At 40.0% G+C, this 15,424-nt stretch overlaps 1 protein-coding gene across 19 annotated transcripts in view; it reads right to left on the reverse strand.

Moving 5' to 3' along the window:
* The window catches only part of DOCK6 (dedicator of cytokinesis 6), a 185,925-nt gene that overhangs the window by 79,655 nt on the left and 90,846 nt on the right, over positions 1-15,424 (reverse strand). For 13 of the 19 annotated variants that reach the window (XR_015732802.1, XR_015732803.1, XR_015732804.1 and 10 more), the window contains 5 exons: positions 14,141-14,316; positions 10,368-10,472; positions 4,404-4,493; positions 2,784-2,879; positions 2,103-2,243 (listed from right to left, as the gene is read on the reverse strand). Coding sequence is in view for 16 of the 19 variants with exons in the window: in XM_087888524.1 (XP_087744650.1) it covers positions 2,103-2,243; positions 2,784-2,879; positions 4,404-4,493; positions 10,368-10,472; positions 14,141-14,316 (608 nt within the window). In the remaining 3 variants the exon portion in view is untranslated. The remainder of the gene's footprint in view (positions 1-2,102; positions 2,244-2,783; positions 2,880-4,403; positions 4,494-10,367; positions 10,473-14,140; positions 14,317-15,424) is intronic. The other 6 variants (XM_087888527.1, XM_034437786.3, XM_087888526.1 and 3 more) reach the window with 2 other exon arrangements.

Genomic DNA, 15,424 nt, shown 5'->3' on the forward strand with positions numbered 1-15,424 from the left:
CGGAGTCTTCTTCCTCCGATGAGATAGGCTCGGAGGGCGGGGCCACAACAGAAGAGCACATGATGGCCGTGGCCAGGGGGGCTTTTTATCAGGTTCGCCTGATACGCCAGTTGCAGCCCTTTCTGGATCGGGACTCCCTACGCACGGTCACTCAAGCACTTGTCACTTCCCGCCTGGACTACTGCAATGCTCTCTACATGGGGCTCCCCTTGGGGTGCACCCGGAAGCTGCAGTTAGTCCGCGCGGCCGCGCGGGGGATTATGGGAGCGACAGGGCGCTCACATATGACACCTCTCCTGTGCGAGCTGCACTGGCTTCCTGTGGTCTTCCAGGTGCGCTTCAAGGTGTTGGTGACCACCTTTAAAGTGCTCCATGACTTAGGGCTGGGGTATCTGCGAGACCGCCTTCTGCCGCCAATAGCCTCCCACCGACCGGTTCGCTCGCACAGAGAGGGCCTCTTCAGGGTGCCGTCGGCCAGACAGTGCCGGCTGGCAACCCCCAGGGGGAGAGCCTTCTCTGTGGCAGCACCTGCCCTCTGGAATGACCTACCCCCTGAGATACACACGATATCAGACCTCCGGACTTTTCATCGGGCCCTGAAAACACACTTATTCCATCTAGCCGGGCTGGCTTGATCCCATCCTCTCAGTTTTAATTGAATTTGGTTTTAATTGGGTTGTTTTAAATCTTGGGCCAAAATTATTTAATTGTTTTTTAAACTGTTTTTAAATTTTATATGCAATGTTTTATCTCGGCTATACACCGCCCTGAGTCCCGCAGGAGAAGGGCGGTATAGAAATAAAATAAAATAAATAAAATAAATAAATCTTTCTTGGGATCAGCCAGCGTTAGTATATCCTTTTTGCTCCAATTATCTTTTCAACAGCTTTCAAGAGCATCAGAGCCATGATGATGCAGTGGTTAGAGTGCAGTACTGCAGGCTACTTCTGCTGATCACCGGCTGCCAGCAGTTTGGCAGATCGAATTTCACCAGGCTCAAGGTTGACTCAGCCTTCCATCCTTCCAAGGTCATTAAAATGAGGACCCAGATTGTTGGGGGCAATAGACTGACTCTGTAAACCACTTAGAGAGGGCTGTAAAACACTATGAAGCGGTATATAAGTCTAAGTGCTATTGCTATCAGCCATGCTATACTTCTGAACCCTCCAAGGATTGGGAATGCAAAACACTGTTTTGTTCTTTCCTTAGTAGGTAAATGCAATTAGTGATGATTAGAGAGAAGAGATTGGCTTGGTGGCCCTTCATTTATGGAGTGTTTCAGGATAGATCCCCTCATGTTTAACATTTACATAAACTCCTGGGACACACCCATTGGAGTATTAGGAGTATGGTGATGATACTAGTGGTTGTAAAATACCACTCTAGGCCATACCAGGAAGACTGTGGAAGTCTTGTCCTGTTGACTGGAACCTGTAAAGTATGGATTAGACAAGACAAGTTGAAATTGAAACCAAGCAAGACAAAGTTACTTCAGTATTGTCAATCAGCTCCAGTGTTGTCTCTTAATTGGAGTGACACTGCCCCTGAGAGAACAGGTGTGTGTAGTTACAACTGCTGCCAGGCAATTTTTGTCTAGGTTTCGCTAGTGTACCAGAATAAACCTTATCTATATCATAAGATTATTGTGACAGTGATACATATTCTCATCATTATGTTATTAGACTATTCCAATGAGCTTTAATTGTGGCTGTTTTTGAAAACCATAATTAATACAAAATGGAACAGCTGCCTACTGCTGGGTATTATTCATGAAAAGTACATTACACTTGTCTTTCAGACCCTATAATAGTTGCCAATAGATTTTTGGGTTTAATTCAAAGTGCTGTTTTGATCTATGAACCCCATAGTTGAGCACCTAGGTATCTGCAAGACATCCTTCTATCTGAATCAGCTTACCCAGGGGATTTTTAAAGAAGCTCCTGGTCATACTCTCTATTCCATGAAGTGAAGGGAACAGCAGCCAGGATAAACTATTTTAAGTTACAGCCCTAACCTTCTGGAATTAAGATCCCTGCCCCATTTCTTTTTAACATTCTAGAAGCTCCATAAGACTGAACTTTTCCTAAGAATCTTTCACAAACCTTCTGACAGCGGCTAGCAATTTCACCACTAACAGTGTATACCAGGGCTGAGATATCATCAATGAAACGGCCAGGGAAGCGTGTCTTGCGCGGGGCTTCTAGCTTGTCACACAGGAACAGATGGTGTATCATACTCTTCACCTGCAAGAAGCACAAGCCCCTGTCAATGGAGAGCCAGAGTGTGTATGCATCAGCACAAATAATCCGGCCAGTAAATTCCAACCTCAGCCTCAACCAATTTAGGCTGTCATGCAGGCAGAGTGGCTCCTCCTAAAGTAGTGTACTTAGCCTGTGCTTTAGTAAACTAAGAATTGTATTTCCAAAAAGGACTCTTTATTCAATCACTATCCTGACTGGTTTTGTCATTTTCCTTACTGAAGGGTTCTTTCACTCTCTTTATTAGAGACTTAGAGACAGTTAAATGTGTGAACAAAGCTTCATTTCAAATCTGGAATGTATGTGATCATGATTGACTGCCAATCCTATACTCTCAAATACAAATGGTGGGACAATTACTATATCTAAATACATAGAACAAAACAGGAAATTGGAAATGTTTGTATTGTACAAAACAGAAATTTCTTTATTGACAGCAAGAAGGTTGCCTATTTTTTTAAAAAAATTAAACAAGTAAAGAGAAGCCAACATTTCTGACACTAAAGACTGGCAATCTGTACATACCATCAGCTGGAAGAAGAACCAGGATTGATGCAAAGCAGCCTCCCGCACAGAACTGGTGCTCACCACCCACTGGAGTGCCAGTTCTTCATGAAGTAGCTGTAAGCCCAGACAGCAAAAAGAGAGTTACAAAGGTCATGGTATGCTGTACTGAACTATTCAGAGAGTGCCCTGCAGAATCATCCCTATGTCTGTTTTTCCATGGATGCTTTCAGACAGACTCCTATACTGTAAAGCAAAAGGCATACTGCATCTCTACTGGGTTTTTTCCCCTCCTAAACAGATTTTCCACAGAAAAAATATAACAGGAAAAGTGGTGGGACTAGCATAAATCTGGGAGAACTACACTGGATGAGGGTGTCTGGACTCCTTTATAAAATTCTGTGAATAAGACTGATCAATCATAAAATAAAAAGCTTATCTGGAAATACCCTCTAACTCAAATTAGAACATTTTGGCACCATGACTTTCTGTTTCCAGAAGCTTCTGCAAGACCCACAAGAACAGACAACTTTCTGAAAACCAGCTAGATTGCTAAAAAATATCAGATTTTTGTGGCATCGTTACCCTCAATCAAATTACATAGGTGCTGTCCAAATTATTCATCTTCATGACCTGCCTGATCTATATTCATGGCTGAGTACCAAATGCTTTAAAACAATACAATAAATCCCAATCTTTAGAGAAAATGCATTAAACAACTTGGGCTGAAATTCCAAGCATTTGGGACATACATATAATATTACTGAGTCTACGTGGCATGACTGGCCTATAACTTTGCATTTTTCAGTTCTCTAAATACTATACCTAGAGGTAATTGCAGCGTCTATCCATCAGACAAGTTGCACACTTAGAAATAGATATGCTTCCAGAAGTGCTTCCTTCTCTGCTAGCTTTTTTAATTGAAAAATTCAGCCATATATTGCTCATCCATCAAGGAGATAAAAGAAAAAAAAATCTTCAATCACAATACACTCACTAAAGTAGCCAACAAATGATAGTGGTTCTCCCTCTCCAAGCTCCAACTTGGAGCAGCTCCTACTTCAGGCAGCCGAAGTCAATTAACCATGAACAGCCAAGTCCACACATGCTTTCCTGGTAAATTCTCTGGACTCCAAGAGTAATTTAGAAGATTGGTTTGATGAAAGAAGAAAGTCTGGGGTGTTACATATCATGTATGGAAAAACCAAAGCTGGAAGTCACTGAGGAAGTGGGAAAGGCTAACATGATCTTCAGTTAGAACAGATGGGCAGAATTGAAAAGTAAAAACAGAAGGACCCAATAAACTGATCTACTATAAGGGATCGGCTTATCATAATTAGTACTGTATGGTGGTTTGGTTCTTGCAGTCAGCAGGTTTTGGAATATTCCTGACAGAAGGAAAGATGAGCATCAGCCAAAGCTATGCCATTCTGCAGAGCCTATGTTGCCACATTCCATGTATTCATTCCTGTAATATCACATTGTTAAAGCATCTCTTTCAGTTTTCAACCAAGTTTCTGATTAAAATGCCTTTTGGCTAAATTCTAAGCTTGTCTTACTGCATCTCCCTCCCAAGTGTGCCTAGGATCAACATTTCAGTATGTCAGAGAGAACATTTTTGGGTTGACAGTCCTTCTCTACCTTTTTGGTTGCTGGTCTCATCGGAGCTGCCGGCACAAAAGTGGAGCCCTCGAGATAGGAGGAGATACGATTAGGTGCACACTCTGCAGCCTGTGAGAGGAGGAGCAGCAAGAGAGAAAAAAGAGAGGAAACAGTGATAGTGAAGAGGTATTACCCAGAATGGACGAAATGGTGAAATGATGGTTAAGGAAAAAGAGCCTGACTTCCTTACCTGAGGAAAAGTTGCTTAGAATTCGAAAGCCAGCTACATTTTGCCAGGAAACAGAAAGTTATAAAAACTGGGGGATTTACTAATTCTGGAGCTGCTTCAGGATAATCAAGCAACTCAAAGGATCTTACTGCCAAAGTTGGCATAAACAGGTGAAGCTGATACTTTCCTTTTTTTTTCTTTTAGTGCAGCTGGTTCATGACATGCCTTTGCCCAACTCTCTAAAACTGGTCTATCTTAGAGTTGTCCTGGCAGCAGACTCATCTTCTCCATATGCAGAAACTCTGCTTGTTTATCTATTGTGCTTTAGTGTGGATGGCTGGGAAAAGGCATTATAATGGCAGGAACTCTGCTTATTTTTACTCTGGTCTGTTTAGCTATCTGGAATTAGGGAAAAAACGAACCCTGGGCTCCAATCACTCTTACTGTATATGTTTGCATCTCCAATCTAAACAGCACAATCTGGAAGGTATTACAAAGCATTGCAAATATATAATTATAAACTAGCTATTCCCAGGCTTGGTTTGGATATAAAACTAATTATGGTTTAGAGTTACACACTTCACTTAAATTCCAATGGCTGTAAAGAAAAGATAAACAGCATTGTTCCTGTTACCAAACAGTTAATTTAGCATTATATCTGAAATTTAAATGCCTGTTAATTTTAACTGCAGACTGAAATAAGTTAACAAAATTATGGTTTTAAACTGGCTTTTTTCACACCACCACCTTTGATTGGTACAATTTGTCAGGGTTTGGAAATAACCTAAAACTGTGGTACCTTAATATTAAAAAAAAGAGAACTTTCACTCTCAAGGGCATGACAGGGGACAAGAGGAACTGGCAAGCTCAAGGTTCATTCACATCTAAATGAGTTCCAAGAGTCAATACTGTGCTTGAAATTGACACAGTTGTGGTAGAAGTTGTAAGCTGTCCAGGGAGCAAAAGAAAATGTGTTTTACGAAGTTAAAAGTTAAGCAGATAAATAACTGGGAATGATTAACTCACCAGCTTAGAAAATTTAACTGTTTACTCTTGTGGCTGAAACCACGACTTGTTTAAAGGTAAATAGTATGAGCAAGAATGAAAAGACAGTAGGAAAACTAGCACAATGGCAATCATGCAATGGCAAAGAAATCATAGCCTCTGAAATCTACAGCAGTTCCCAAATATAAGTTCAATATTTTCAAAATATTTTCCCAACTCTCTCTTTCTCTCTCTGATTTTCAAACACACAAACAGATCCACACCAACCCTGACTTCGACATATAACTATATTTGATCAAAAGCAGATCTCAATCTTCTAGCCATTATGGTTTCCAAAGGAAAGCCAGTTGCCAACCCATTTTTGATTCTGTGTTTTAAATAACATGTTATGACTTATCTGGGGTGTTTTTTATTATCCTTAATCTTCTACCTTGCCATGAGCCTTAGAAGATCACCCATCAATTTCACTCCTAATTTGTTGACTACTTTGATCAGAGAAAAGTCAATATCTATGTTTATTGCTAATTCGAAATAAAATAAATAAAATAAAATAAATAACAAGAAAGAAGTCAAGGAAACAATAGATCTACTTAAGACAAGGAAGTAACAGTCAGTAGAGAGAGAGCAGAGCTGCTTAACACATTCTTTGCATCAGTCTTCATGCAAAAAGAAACTATAGCCAACCTATCAAAAACATAACTGTAAAAAATAGACTAGAAATAAAAAATAAAATAAGCAAGAAAATGGTTAGAGAACACCTATCTGATCTTAATGAATATAAATCACTGGTACCTGATGGTTTACACCCAGAGTTCTGAAAGAGCTGGAAGATGTTATCTCAGAAATATTGTACCATATCTTTCAAAAATCCTGGAACATTGGGGAACTACCAGAGGACTGGAAAAGAGTTGATGTGGTTCCCATCTTCAAAGAAGAAAAAAAAAAAACCAGACCCGGGAAACTACAGACCAATCATCCTAACATCAATACCTGGGAAGATACTGGAAAAGATAATTAAAAAATAGATCTGTGAACATCTAGAAACAAATAAAGTTGTAACTAAAATGTCAGCATGGGTTTGTTAAAAACAGACCATGCCAAACCAATCTTATTTCATTCTTTGACAAAGTGACTAAATTAGTAGACCAGCGAAATGCTGTGGACAGAGTAAACATAGACTTCAGCAAGGCATACGAGAAAGTAGACCCCAACCTACTTCTTGGTAAGCTAGAAAAATGTGAGACAGACAGCATCACCACCAGATGGATTTGTAACTGGCTGATAAACCATACTCAACTAGTTGTCCTTAATGGTATTACATCTACATGGAGGAAAGTAAGCAGGGGGGTACAACAAGGTTCTGTCTTAGGCCCAGTATTCTTCAATATCTTCATAAATTACTTAGATGAGGGAATAGACAGGGAAGTCGTCAAATTTGCAGATGACACTAAGCTGGCAGAAATAGCCAACACCCCAGAAGACAAGCTCAGGATCTAAAAAGATCTGAACAGAGTTGAACAATGGGCCCTATCCAACAAAATGAAATTTAATGTGGAGAAAAGCAAGGTTTTACACTTAGGCAGGAAAAACCAAGTACAGATTAGGCGAAACCTGGCTCAAAAACAGAAACTGTGAGAAGGACCTTGGAGTCCTAGTAGACGATCACTTAAATATGAGCCAGCAGTGTGTGACAGTAGCCAAAAAAGCTAATACAATCCTTGGTTGTATAAATAGAGGCATAGAGTCAAAATCACATGAAGTATTAGTATCACTTTACAAAGCTTTAGTAAGGCAAAACCTAGAATATTGCATCCAGTTTTGGTCACAATACAAAAAAGATGTTGAGCCTTTGGAAAAAGTGAAAAGAAGAGCAACTAAGATGCTTAAAGGCCAGGAGACCAAAAAATATGAAAAACAGTTGCAGGATTTGGCTTTGGCTAGTCTAGAGAAAAGAAGGACTGGGGTGACAGATAGCAGTATTCCAGTATTTGAGAGGTTATCACAAAGAGGAGGGGGTCAACTTATTTTCCAAAGCACCAGAGGGCAGGACAAGAAACAATGGATGGAAACTAATCAAGGAGAAAAGCAACCTGGAACTGAGGAGAAACTTTCTAACAGTGAGGACAATTAACTAATGGAACAGCTTGCCGCCAGAAGTTGTAGATGCTTCATCACTGGAGGTTTTTAAGAAGAGATTGGACAATCACTTGTCTGAAATAGTATAGGGCAGGGCTGTCAAACTCCTGGTCCATGGGCTGGATGCATCACGCACTGGTCATGCCCACATCCAGTTTAGTGAAGGGGGAAAAAAGTCCTGATATGTCACATGATGCCGCCGTGACGTGAGTTTGACACCCGTGGTATAGGGTCTCCTGGTTGAGCAGAGGGTTGGAGTAGAAAACCTCCAAGGTCCCATCCAGCTCTATTCTGATTGATTGTGTAAAACAGAAAAAATGAATTTATAATTTATGGTTTTGATGATTAGTTTTGATGACAGGATAGATTATAGAAAGAAGAGAGTTGTTGTAACCATAAAGAGGTGAATTTGCAATTGTACTTATAACTGTCGTAGAAAAGATGAGAAGCTACTTCTTTGTATCTTTTTTCTTTCTTTTCTATTTTCCTTTTATTTTTTTCTTTCTTGCAATTTTAGCTGTTTCATTTTTTCCTTTACATTAGTTTTTATCTCCCTTTTTAATATCTACAACTTCACTCCTAATCTGCAACATTAGCCAACTTTTATAAATCTGTTAGCCAGATTCAAGAAGAATGTATGAAAAAATTTGAACAACTCAAAATAATATCACTCTTGTTATATACCTCGATTACTGACCTATGTATTGAAATCTAGAAAACAAAGCATCTTGTACCAGAACCAGAAGGCTGATTCAAACTTGCAGTTCTTCAGCACGTGCGCAGACATGTACATACAAATGCACACACACACATCTCCAAATATATATGTGCAAATCAGTAAAAGCACAAGATTTGCATTGCTCACAGAACAAGTATATTCCAATAGAGTGTTATCTTTTCCTGAAGGGCAGGAATCCCACTCTCCACCCCACCATATTTAGGATGTACATCTCACAACAGCAGCCTTCACTATGCTGAGTAGGAATTTAGGAGCTGAAATAAAATATTTCAAGAAGACAACCGATTGAGAAAGTTTGTAACAAATAACACTAATACCTTCTTTCCTTAGATTCCTCAAAGAATCAGAAGAATTAACCATTTCTTTCCAGGGCTACAGTAAATGCTCAAAGAACAATGTCATCACCAAAGTTAAAACAGAAAACTGAGTTTATCCTAACTGGCTAAAAGCAGTGGCCAGAAGTGGTATTCAGCAGGTTTTGACCAGTTCTGGAGAACTGGTAGCAGAAATTTTGAGTAGTTCTGAGAACTGATTAAATAACATCTCTGACAGGCCTGCCCCCATCTATTTTCTGCCTCCCGAGTCCCAGCTGTTTGGGAGGAAATGGGGATTTTGCAGTAACCTTCCCCTGGAGTGGGAGGGAATGGAGATTTTACAGTATCCTTCCCCTGCCACGCCCACCAAGCCATGCCACGCCCACCAAGCCACACTCACAGAACTGGTAGTAAAAAAAATTGAATCCCACTACTGGCAGTGGCCAAACCAATGTCTGCCATCCATCTATGATTGTAGCTTGGGGGTTGAAACTCAAGCACTTCTACACTCAGTGTGGAAAAAGGAACATTTCTGGCTTGACCAAAAAACACAGGTAAAATTAGGAGCCTCTTATTGGTTAAGCAAGCAACAGAGGGTAAAGGAATCAATTGCACAACCACAATCTATTCTTATCTTGAGAACTCAGAAAGTCTAAACTAAACTATTAATTCTAGACATTCCTCTCCTTGCTCTGAGATATTTCTGGTCAAATGCTTTGCTCTGAAGGACACAAAGACCTGCCAGCTACGAAAAGAAAACCTGTAGAGAGAAAAAAAAACCCAAGCACTTACCTAACATAATCTCATATAGGAACCAATACGGCAGGATTTCTTCAATGTTTAAATAGGCAGCCATTTAGAGAAGTAATAAAATGAATTCATGCTAACATATTGCCTTTTGAAACAGGGATGAATATAAGTAGAGGCTACAATACAACCTACTTACTTGGCAAAAGTAACTAGCAGGAGCCAATATACCTCCCCCCAAATCTTGTTTATCCGTGTTTCAAGGATTTGTCAAAGGCAACAGTTAAATGTGTAAATTAACAATTAAGAATATTTTATTAGAGCACCACCCAAAGAGATTGTTTTGGCTTTATTGAGCCACAGACTGTCATGGATAAATCTATGAGATTAGGAAACTGATGCTAGGAACCAGATGTACAGCAAGCACAAATCTAAATTATCAATGGAAGCATTCAAGATTTTCCAAAGGCCATTACAGACAAGTTCTTTCTCTGATAGTGCCCAGCTCAAATGCTTCCAAAATAAAAGACAGTATGCTCTGTCCCAGCAAGAAAGCCTTGTGTGTGTATCCTTCATGCCATGCTGCTCTGCATCCAATTAAACTTTCAAAGTGGCAAAGGGAAAGTGAAGAACATTGGAATGTTCAATAAAGTAAGAAAACTCATTGTCTGTGAAAATACAGTTGATGGCCAGTGCTGTTCTCAGCAGCCTCTCACTTCAGCCATTTGGAAAGCTTTATTCTCCATCTGAATCTGGCTGCTACTGCAGATGAACTTTTACAAGCCTGCCAAAGGGAGAAGCTACAAGCACAATTGGAGGGAGAGGAAAGGCACCTGCTTCAGGTCCGTGCTGGAGTTCGGATGGTTCCTGCGAAGCACAGACTTGGGGCCTCCAGGGGCATAGGCAGAGTTGACCCAAGAGTGAGAGCGGTCGATCCCCTAGGCAATATGTAGAAAAACAGTATGAAAGGAAAAATAATCACAACAGATACAATGATCAGGGAAAAAGAACCACATTGGCTGCTTCAGAAAAAGCAACAACTACTGTTGCTGTAGTTTAAAAAAAAACTTTGATGATGGAGGTGGCTGCAAAGAAAAAGAGGAGTTTTAGTGCTATTATTCTGTTAAGCCAGAGAGTACAATGAAACCCAAAAGGGAATCTGGAACTGTCAAGGCCTATTTCCTAGTTTTAGGCATGTTGACATGGGCATCTAGGTGCAAGCCGTTTCCAAGTCCCATAATGCTATTCCATTAGAGAAGCAGAACAAGAATACAAACAGGCCATGGGTCATATGTAAATGCCAGGGGTTGTTCATAATCTGCCAGGCCTAATGTGCAACTTGCTGAGAGAATTGCTTTTGAATAAAGATAACTGGAACAGAGTGCAGAGATGTAATATTTACTTCTTTCTCTGTGTATGTGTGTCTCTCTGTGTGTGTGTGTGTGTGTGTGTGTGTGTCTCTCTCTCTCTCTCCCTCCCTCCCTCCCTCCCTCCCCTCTCTCCATCTTGCCTGAGAAAATTGTTTCTGAAATCTTAAATGATTTCATGTAGTTTGGAAAACCTGCAGTTGGCCTAATAAAATTATTATTTTAATATAGATTCTTTTCCTCCACATTGCCGGCATGGCTGCTTCTGCTTTTCATAGGAGAAGACTCTTCTTGGATTTCAATTTGCTATTTGCTATTCAGAAGCATGAACTGCAGGTCCACGCTAACTTCTATAGTTGTTTCTTCCTCTAGAAATTTGGTGGGAATCAGCATGATTTCTTTCCATCATTTGGTCGAAAAAAATAAGACATTTGAAGCCTTTAAAAGCACTTAGCATACTATAAATTGCCCCAATAAAAAGCCAAAACAAGGGGGAAAACCCCCAATATTTCCCACTTGGATGACACATCACCCAATTTTTGCTGCATTAAGTGAGGCTTTCTCCTTCCATCAGTGAAAACAACACTATAGTCCTTATACATCTCTTCTCAACAGCCCTCTGATGTTGCTGGTGGTGTGGGACAAGAGTCAAGCATCTAAGATCAACAGAACATCAAGACAGCCTGAGGAAGGAATCCCAGGAGTTATACTCTAATACAGGGGTGTCAAACTTGTGACGACACATCGTCACGTGATGTATCGCACCTTTTTCACCCTTCACTAAAACAGGTGGGCATGGCCAGCACGTGACGCATCTGGCCCGCGGGCCGCAAGTTTGACACCTCTGCTCTAATACATCTGAGGAAAATAGGTTGGAGGAGATTGTTCTAAATCAAATATGTCCAGATTCCATAATTGATCAATCAATCAGAATAGAGCTGGAAGGGATTTTGGAAGTCTTCTAGTCCAACCCCCTGCTCAAGCAGAAGACCCTATACCATTTCAGACAAGTGGCTGTCCAGCCATTCCTTAAAAACCTTCAGTGATAGAAACCCACTATTGAAAGCAAGCTGTTCCACTGGTTAATTGTTCTCACTGTTAGGAAATTTCTCCTTAATTCCAGATTGCTTCTTTTCTTAATTAGTTTCTGTCCATTGTTTCTTGTCCTGCCTACAGGTGCTTTGGAAAATAAGTTGACCCCGTCTTTGTGGCAGCCATTTAAATATTGGAATGCTGCTATCAAGTAACCCCTACTTCTTCTTTTCTCTAGACTAGCCAAACTCAAATCCTGCAACCGTTCTTCATATGTTTTTGTCTCCAGGCCCTTAATCATTTTAGTTGCTCTTCTCTGCACTTTTTCTAGTCTCAATACCTTTTTTGTAATGTGGTGACCAAAGCTGGATGCAGCATTCTAGGTATGGTCTTACTAAAGTTTTATAAAGTGGTACTAATACTTCATGTGATTTTGATTCTATGCCTCTGTTTATACAACCAAGGATTGTATTAGCTATTTTGGCTACTACCGGTACCACACACGGCTCGCTCATATTTAAATGATCATCCACTAGGACTCCAAGGTCCTTCTCACAGTTCCTGTTTTTAAGACAAGTTTCACCTAATCTGTATTTGTATGTTTGGTTTTTCCTGCCTAAGTATAAAACTTTGCTTTCCTCCACATTAAATTTCATGTTGTTGGATAAGGTCCATTGTTCAAGTCTGTCAAGATCTTTTTGGATCCTGAGCTTGTCTTCTGGGATGTTGGCCATCCCTGCCAGCTGCCCTGCCCACTAAGCTGTCTTTTTATAATATCCATAATAAAGAATGGCACTCACAGAGAGATTCTCTCAGATTGCTTTATTAATTACATTCTATTAATAATTCCATCTGAGTCCAATTAATAGAATTATGTAGATAAATGTTTGCCAGTAATAACCCTGGGCCATATAGGGGCAGCTCTAATTGCCAGGCAACAGAATCATTTCCCTCAAGTAGTGCAGCCAATGGTTTTCCATCAAATGAGAGATTTGCTTTTCATATAGCACAGATGTTGGGCAGAATCAAATTGCCGGTGTGATTTCACTGAGAACTGTTCTAAAGTTGCTACTTCCAAAGAAACCTTTTAGTGGTTTTATGGTTCAGTGGCTGCATTTTAAAAAAAATTCTATCTTAAGGCTTTGGAAAGCCTTAAGAAGGAGAAGGAAAAAAAGTAAGAAAGATAATTGCATGTAAAACAATTAGAATAAACTCTGTAAATGCTGCTTCTGTGGAAGGCTAAGATCAGGTTATTCTCCTATAAATCCAAAATTATGCAGGGCAGTGCACTCTATTTAAAGAAGTGAACTAAGAAAAACCTTTCTCTAGGAAGCCCAAAGCATAAAGACTGGAGGAAAATGTCTGATCACGTCAAAAGTGCCAACACTGGATGTTGGTGGAGCCAATGTTGGCATGCCTTTCGCCAAATTTACACAAATATGCCCACCCCATACAGACACATGCATACACATACATACATACTTCCCAGTCCCATCTCCCCAGGTGATCAATGCAAGTCAACTGAAACAGGCATTTTTTATAATTTAGCACTAAGAGAAGGAAGTTCTCTCAGAGCTGGGGGAGGAAAACATACATTCTCTGAGTATAATTAGCTATTTTGTTTTTTCTCTGTGCTGGGTAGGAGAATGGAGAGAGAGGGACTTTGTACAGAGGATAAGAAATCCCTTCAGGTCACATCTGATACAAAAAACAAATTTCTCCATGTCCAGATTAGGATCTGGGATTAGCCCACTCTGTGAAATAGATGCCCAGGCTAATCTGATGAGCACACACAAACTTGGAAAAACCAGAGAACATAAAGACTGATGGGGAACCATTTTTAGGTCTACAAATCTTTACATTTCTATTTTTTAATCATTCTGAGTGGCAGTATTTATTATACATTCTGAGTGGTAGTATTCATTATATATCCAAATTGCCTATTAGTGAAAATTTTCTGGGTAGGGAACAAACTATTAAAACTATACAAAAGCAGCAGAATACTAATTATAAGAACAGAAACATGCATAAAGAACAACACAATCAGTAAAATACAATCACAAGAACACAGTGTTAGAATTGTGAAAAACCAAAATGCCTGATTATCACCTGGCACTACAAAGACCACAATTTTAGCAGGCGGTTTGGCAGCTAAAGAAACCTCCTTCTTCTTGGGAAGGACAGGGTCAGTAGAGTGTTGTACTAACCTTGCTGCTGATAATCTTCTGAACCTCTTCATCTGGGGAAGTTGGTGTGGTAGTCAAGTCAGGATTGCTGTTGCTGATACTTTTGGAACGAGAGAGGTTAAGGCTGACAGGGCGCCCAGTCGCACGGGACAAGGTAGCATATTGAAGGGTACCACTGTGGGGTGGCACTCCAGTCTCTGGAAGAAATACAGAGTGAGTCAGACAGGGAGAGTGATTTCTTCTATCATTTGTGCAGATGTTTAAAAATGTCTATGAATCTCTCATGTGTGATTGAGCTGTCCATTATTAGATTCTCTTTCATTCAAGCAGAGGGGAAATTGCTTGAGTCGAGAATAACCTCTCTTTTTTTCCATTAGGGTGCTCCATCTCGTTCTTTTCAGAAAACTCCTTAAAATATTTTTTTACTGCAATTTCACTACTGGAGCGTCTTGAATTTAATTTTGTGTTATAATACTGAAGTGTTACAAAAGCTATTACAGGATACACTGTATGTTATAACTCTGTATGTTATACAGGATACACTGTATAACATACACTGTATGTTATATGAGTACTATTTTAACCCTCATCCTCATGTTACCTATAATGGAGCAGGTTGTGCTGTTCTCAATCTTAGCTACTGCAGTGGGAGGAAATGGAGAGACTGGGTAAGCAACCACATTATAGGCAGACCTCACTTAATGACTGCCCTTTAGTGACCATTTGAAATTACAATGGTGCTGAAAAATGTAACTTTATGATCAGTCCCAATATTTATGATTGTCACAATATCCCTGCAATCTTGTGGTTGACATTTGGGCACTTTGCAACCAATGGATCTTTACAACTGTTGCAATGTCCCATGGTTACGATGCCAAACTTCATAGCTGGATTCCAACAAGCAACGTTGATGGAGAAATTGATAGTAAAACTGTAATTCATGGTGAGCCACATGTATCACTTAATAATCTGTGGTGATTTGCTTAATAATTGCAGCAGAAGTGACAATGTAAATCTGATCAGCTGATATTTTTGTTAATGTCTGCATCACTTAGTGATGCAGCTGGTCCCAATTGTGGTCATTAAGTAAAGGCTACTTATAGTCGGAGCCTCTGCAATTCTACTTTTAATTTCAAATTGGGAGAGGGAATATCCCAAATAGGATAGGATATTCTCCTCTGCAGAAATTAAGAGAATCATTAAGCTGTCCTTGATCCTTGAAGTTTGGTTTGGCAATCCCTGAGTTGGCTTCTCAGACCTTTTTGAGTCACTCAGCAGCACCTAAATCAGTCATCCCAGGTTTAT

Source organism: Pantherophis guttatus, chromosome 2, assembly GCF_059756535.1.
Source record: "Pantherophis guttatus breed Tessera chromosome 2, ASM5975653v1, whole genome shotgun sequence".
Classification (NCBI taxonomy): domain Eukaryota; kingdom Metazoa; phylum Chordata; class Lepidosauria; order Squamata; family Colubridae; genus Pantherophis; species Pantherophis guttatus.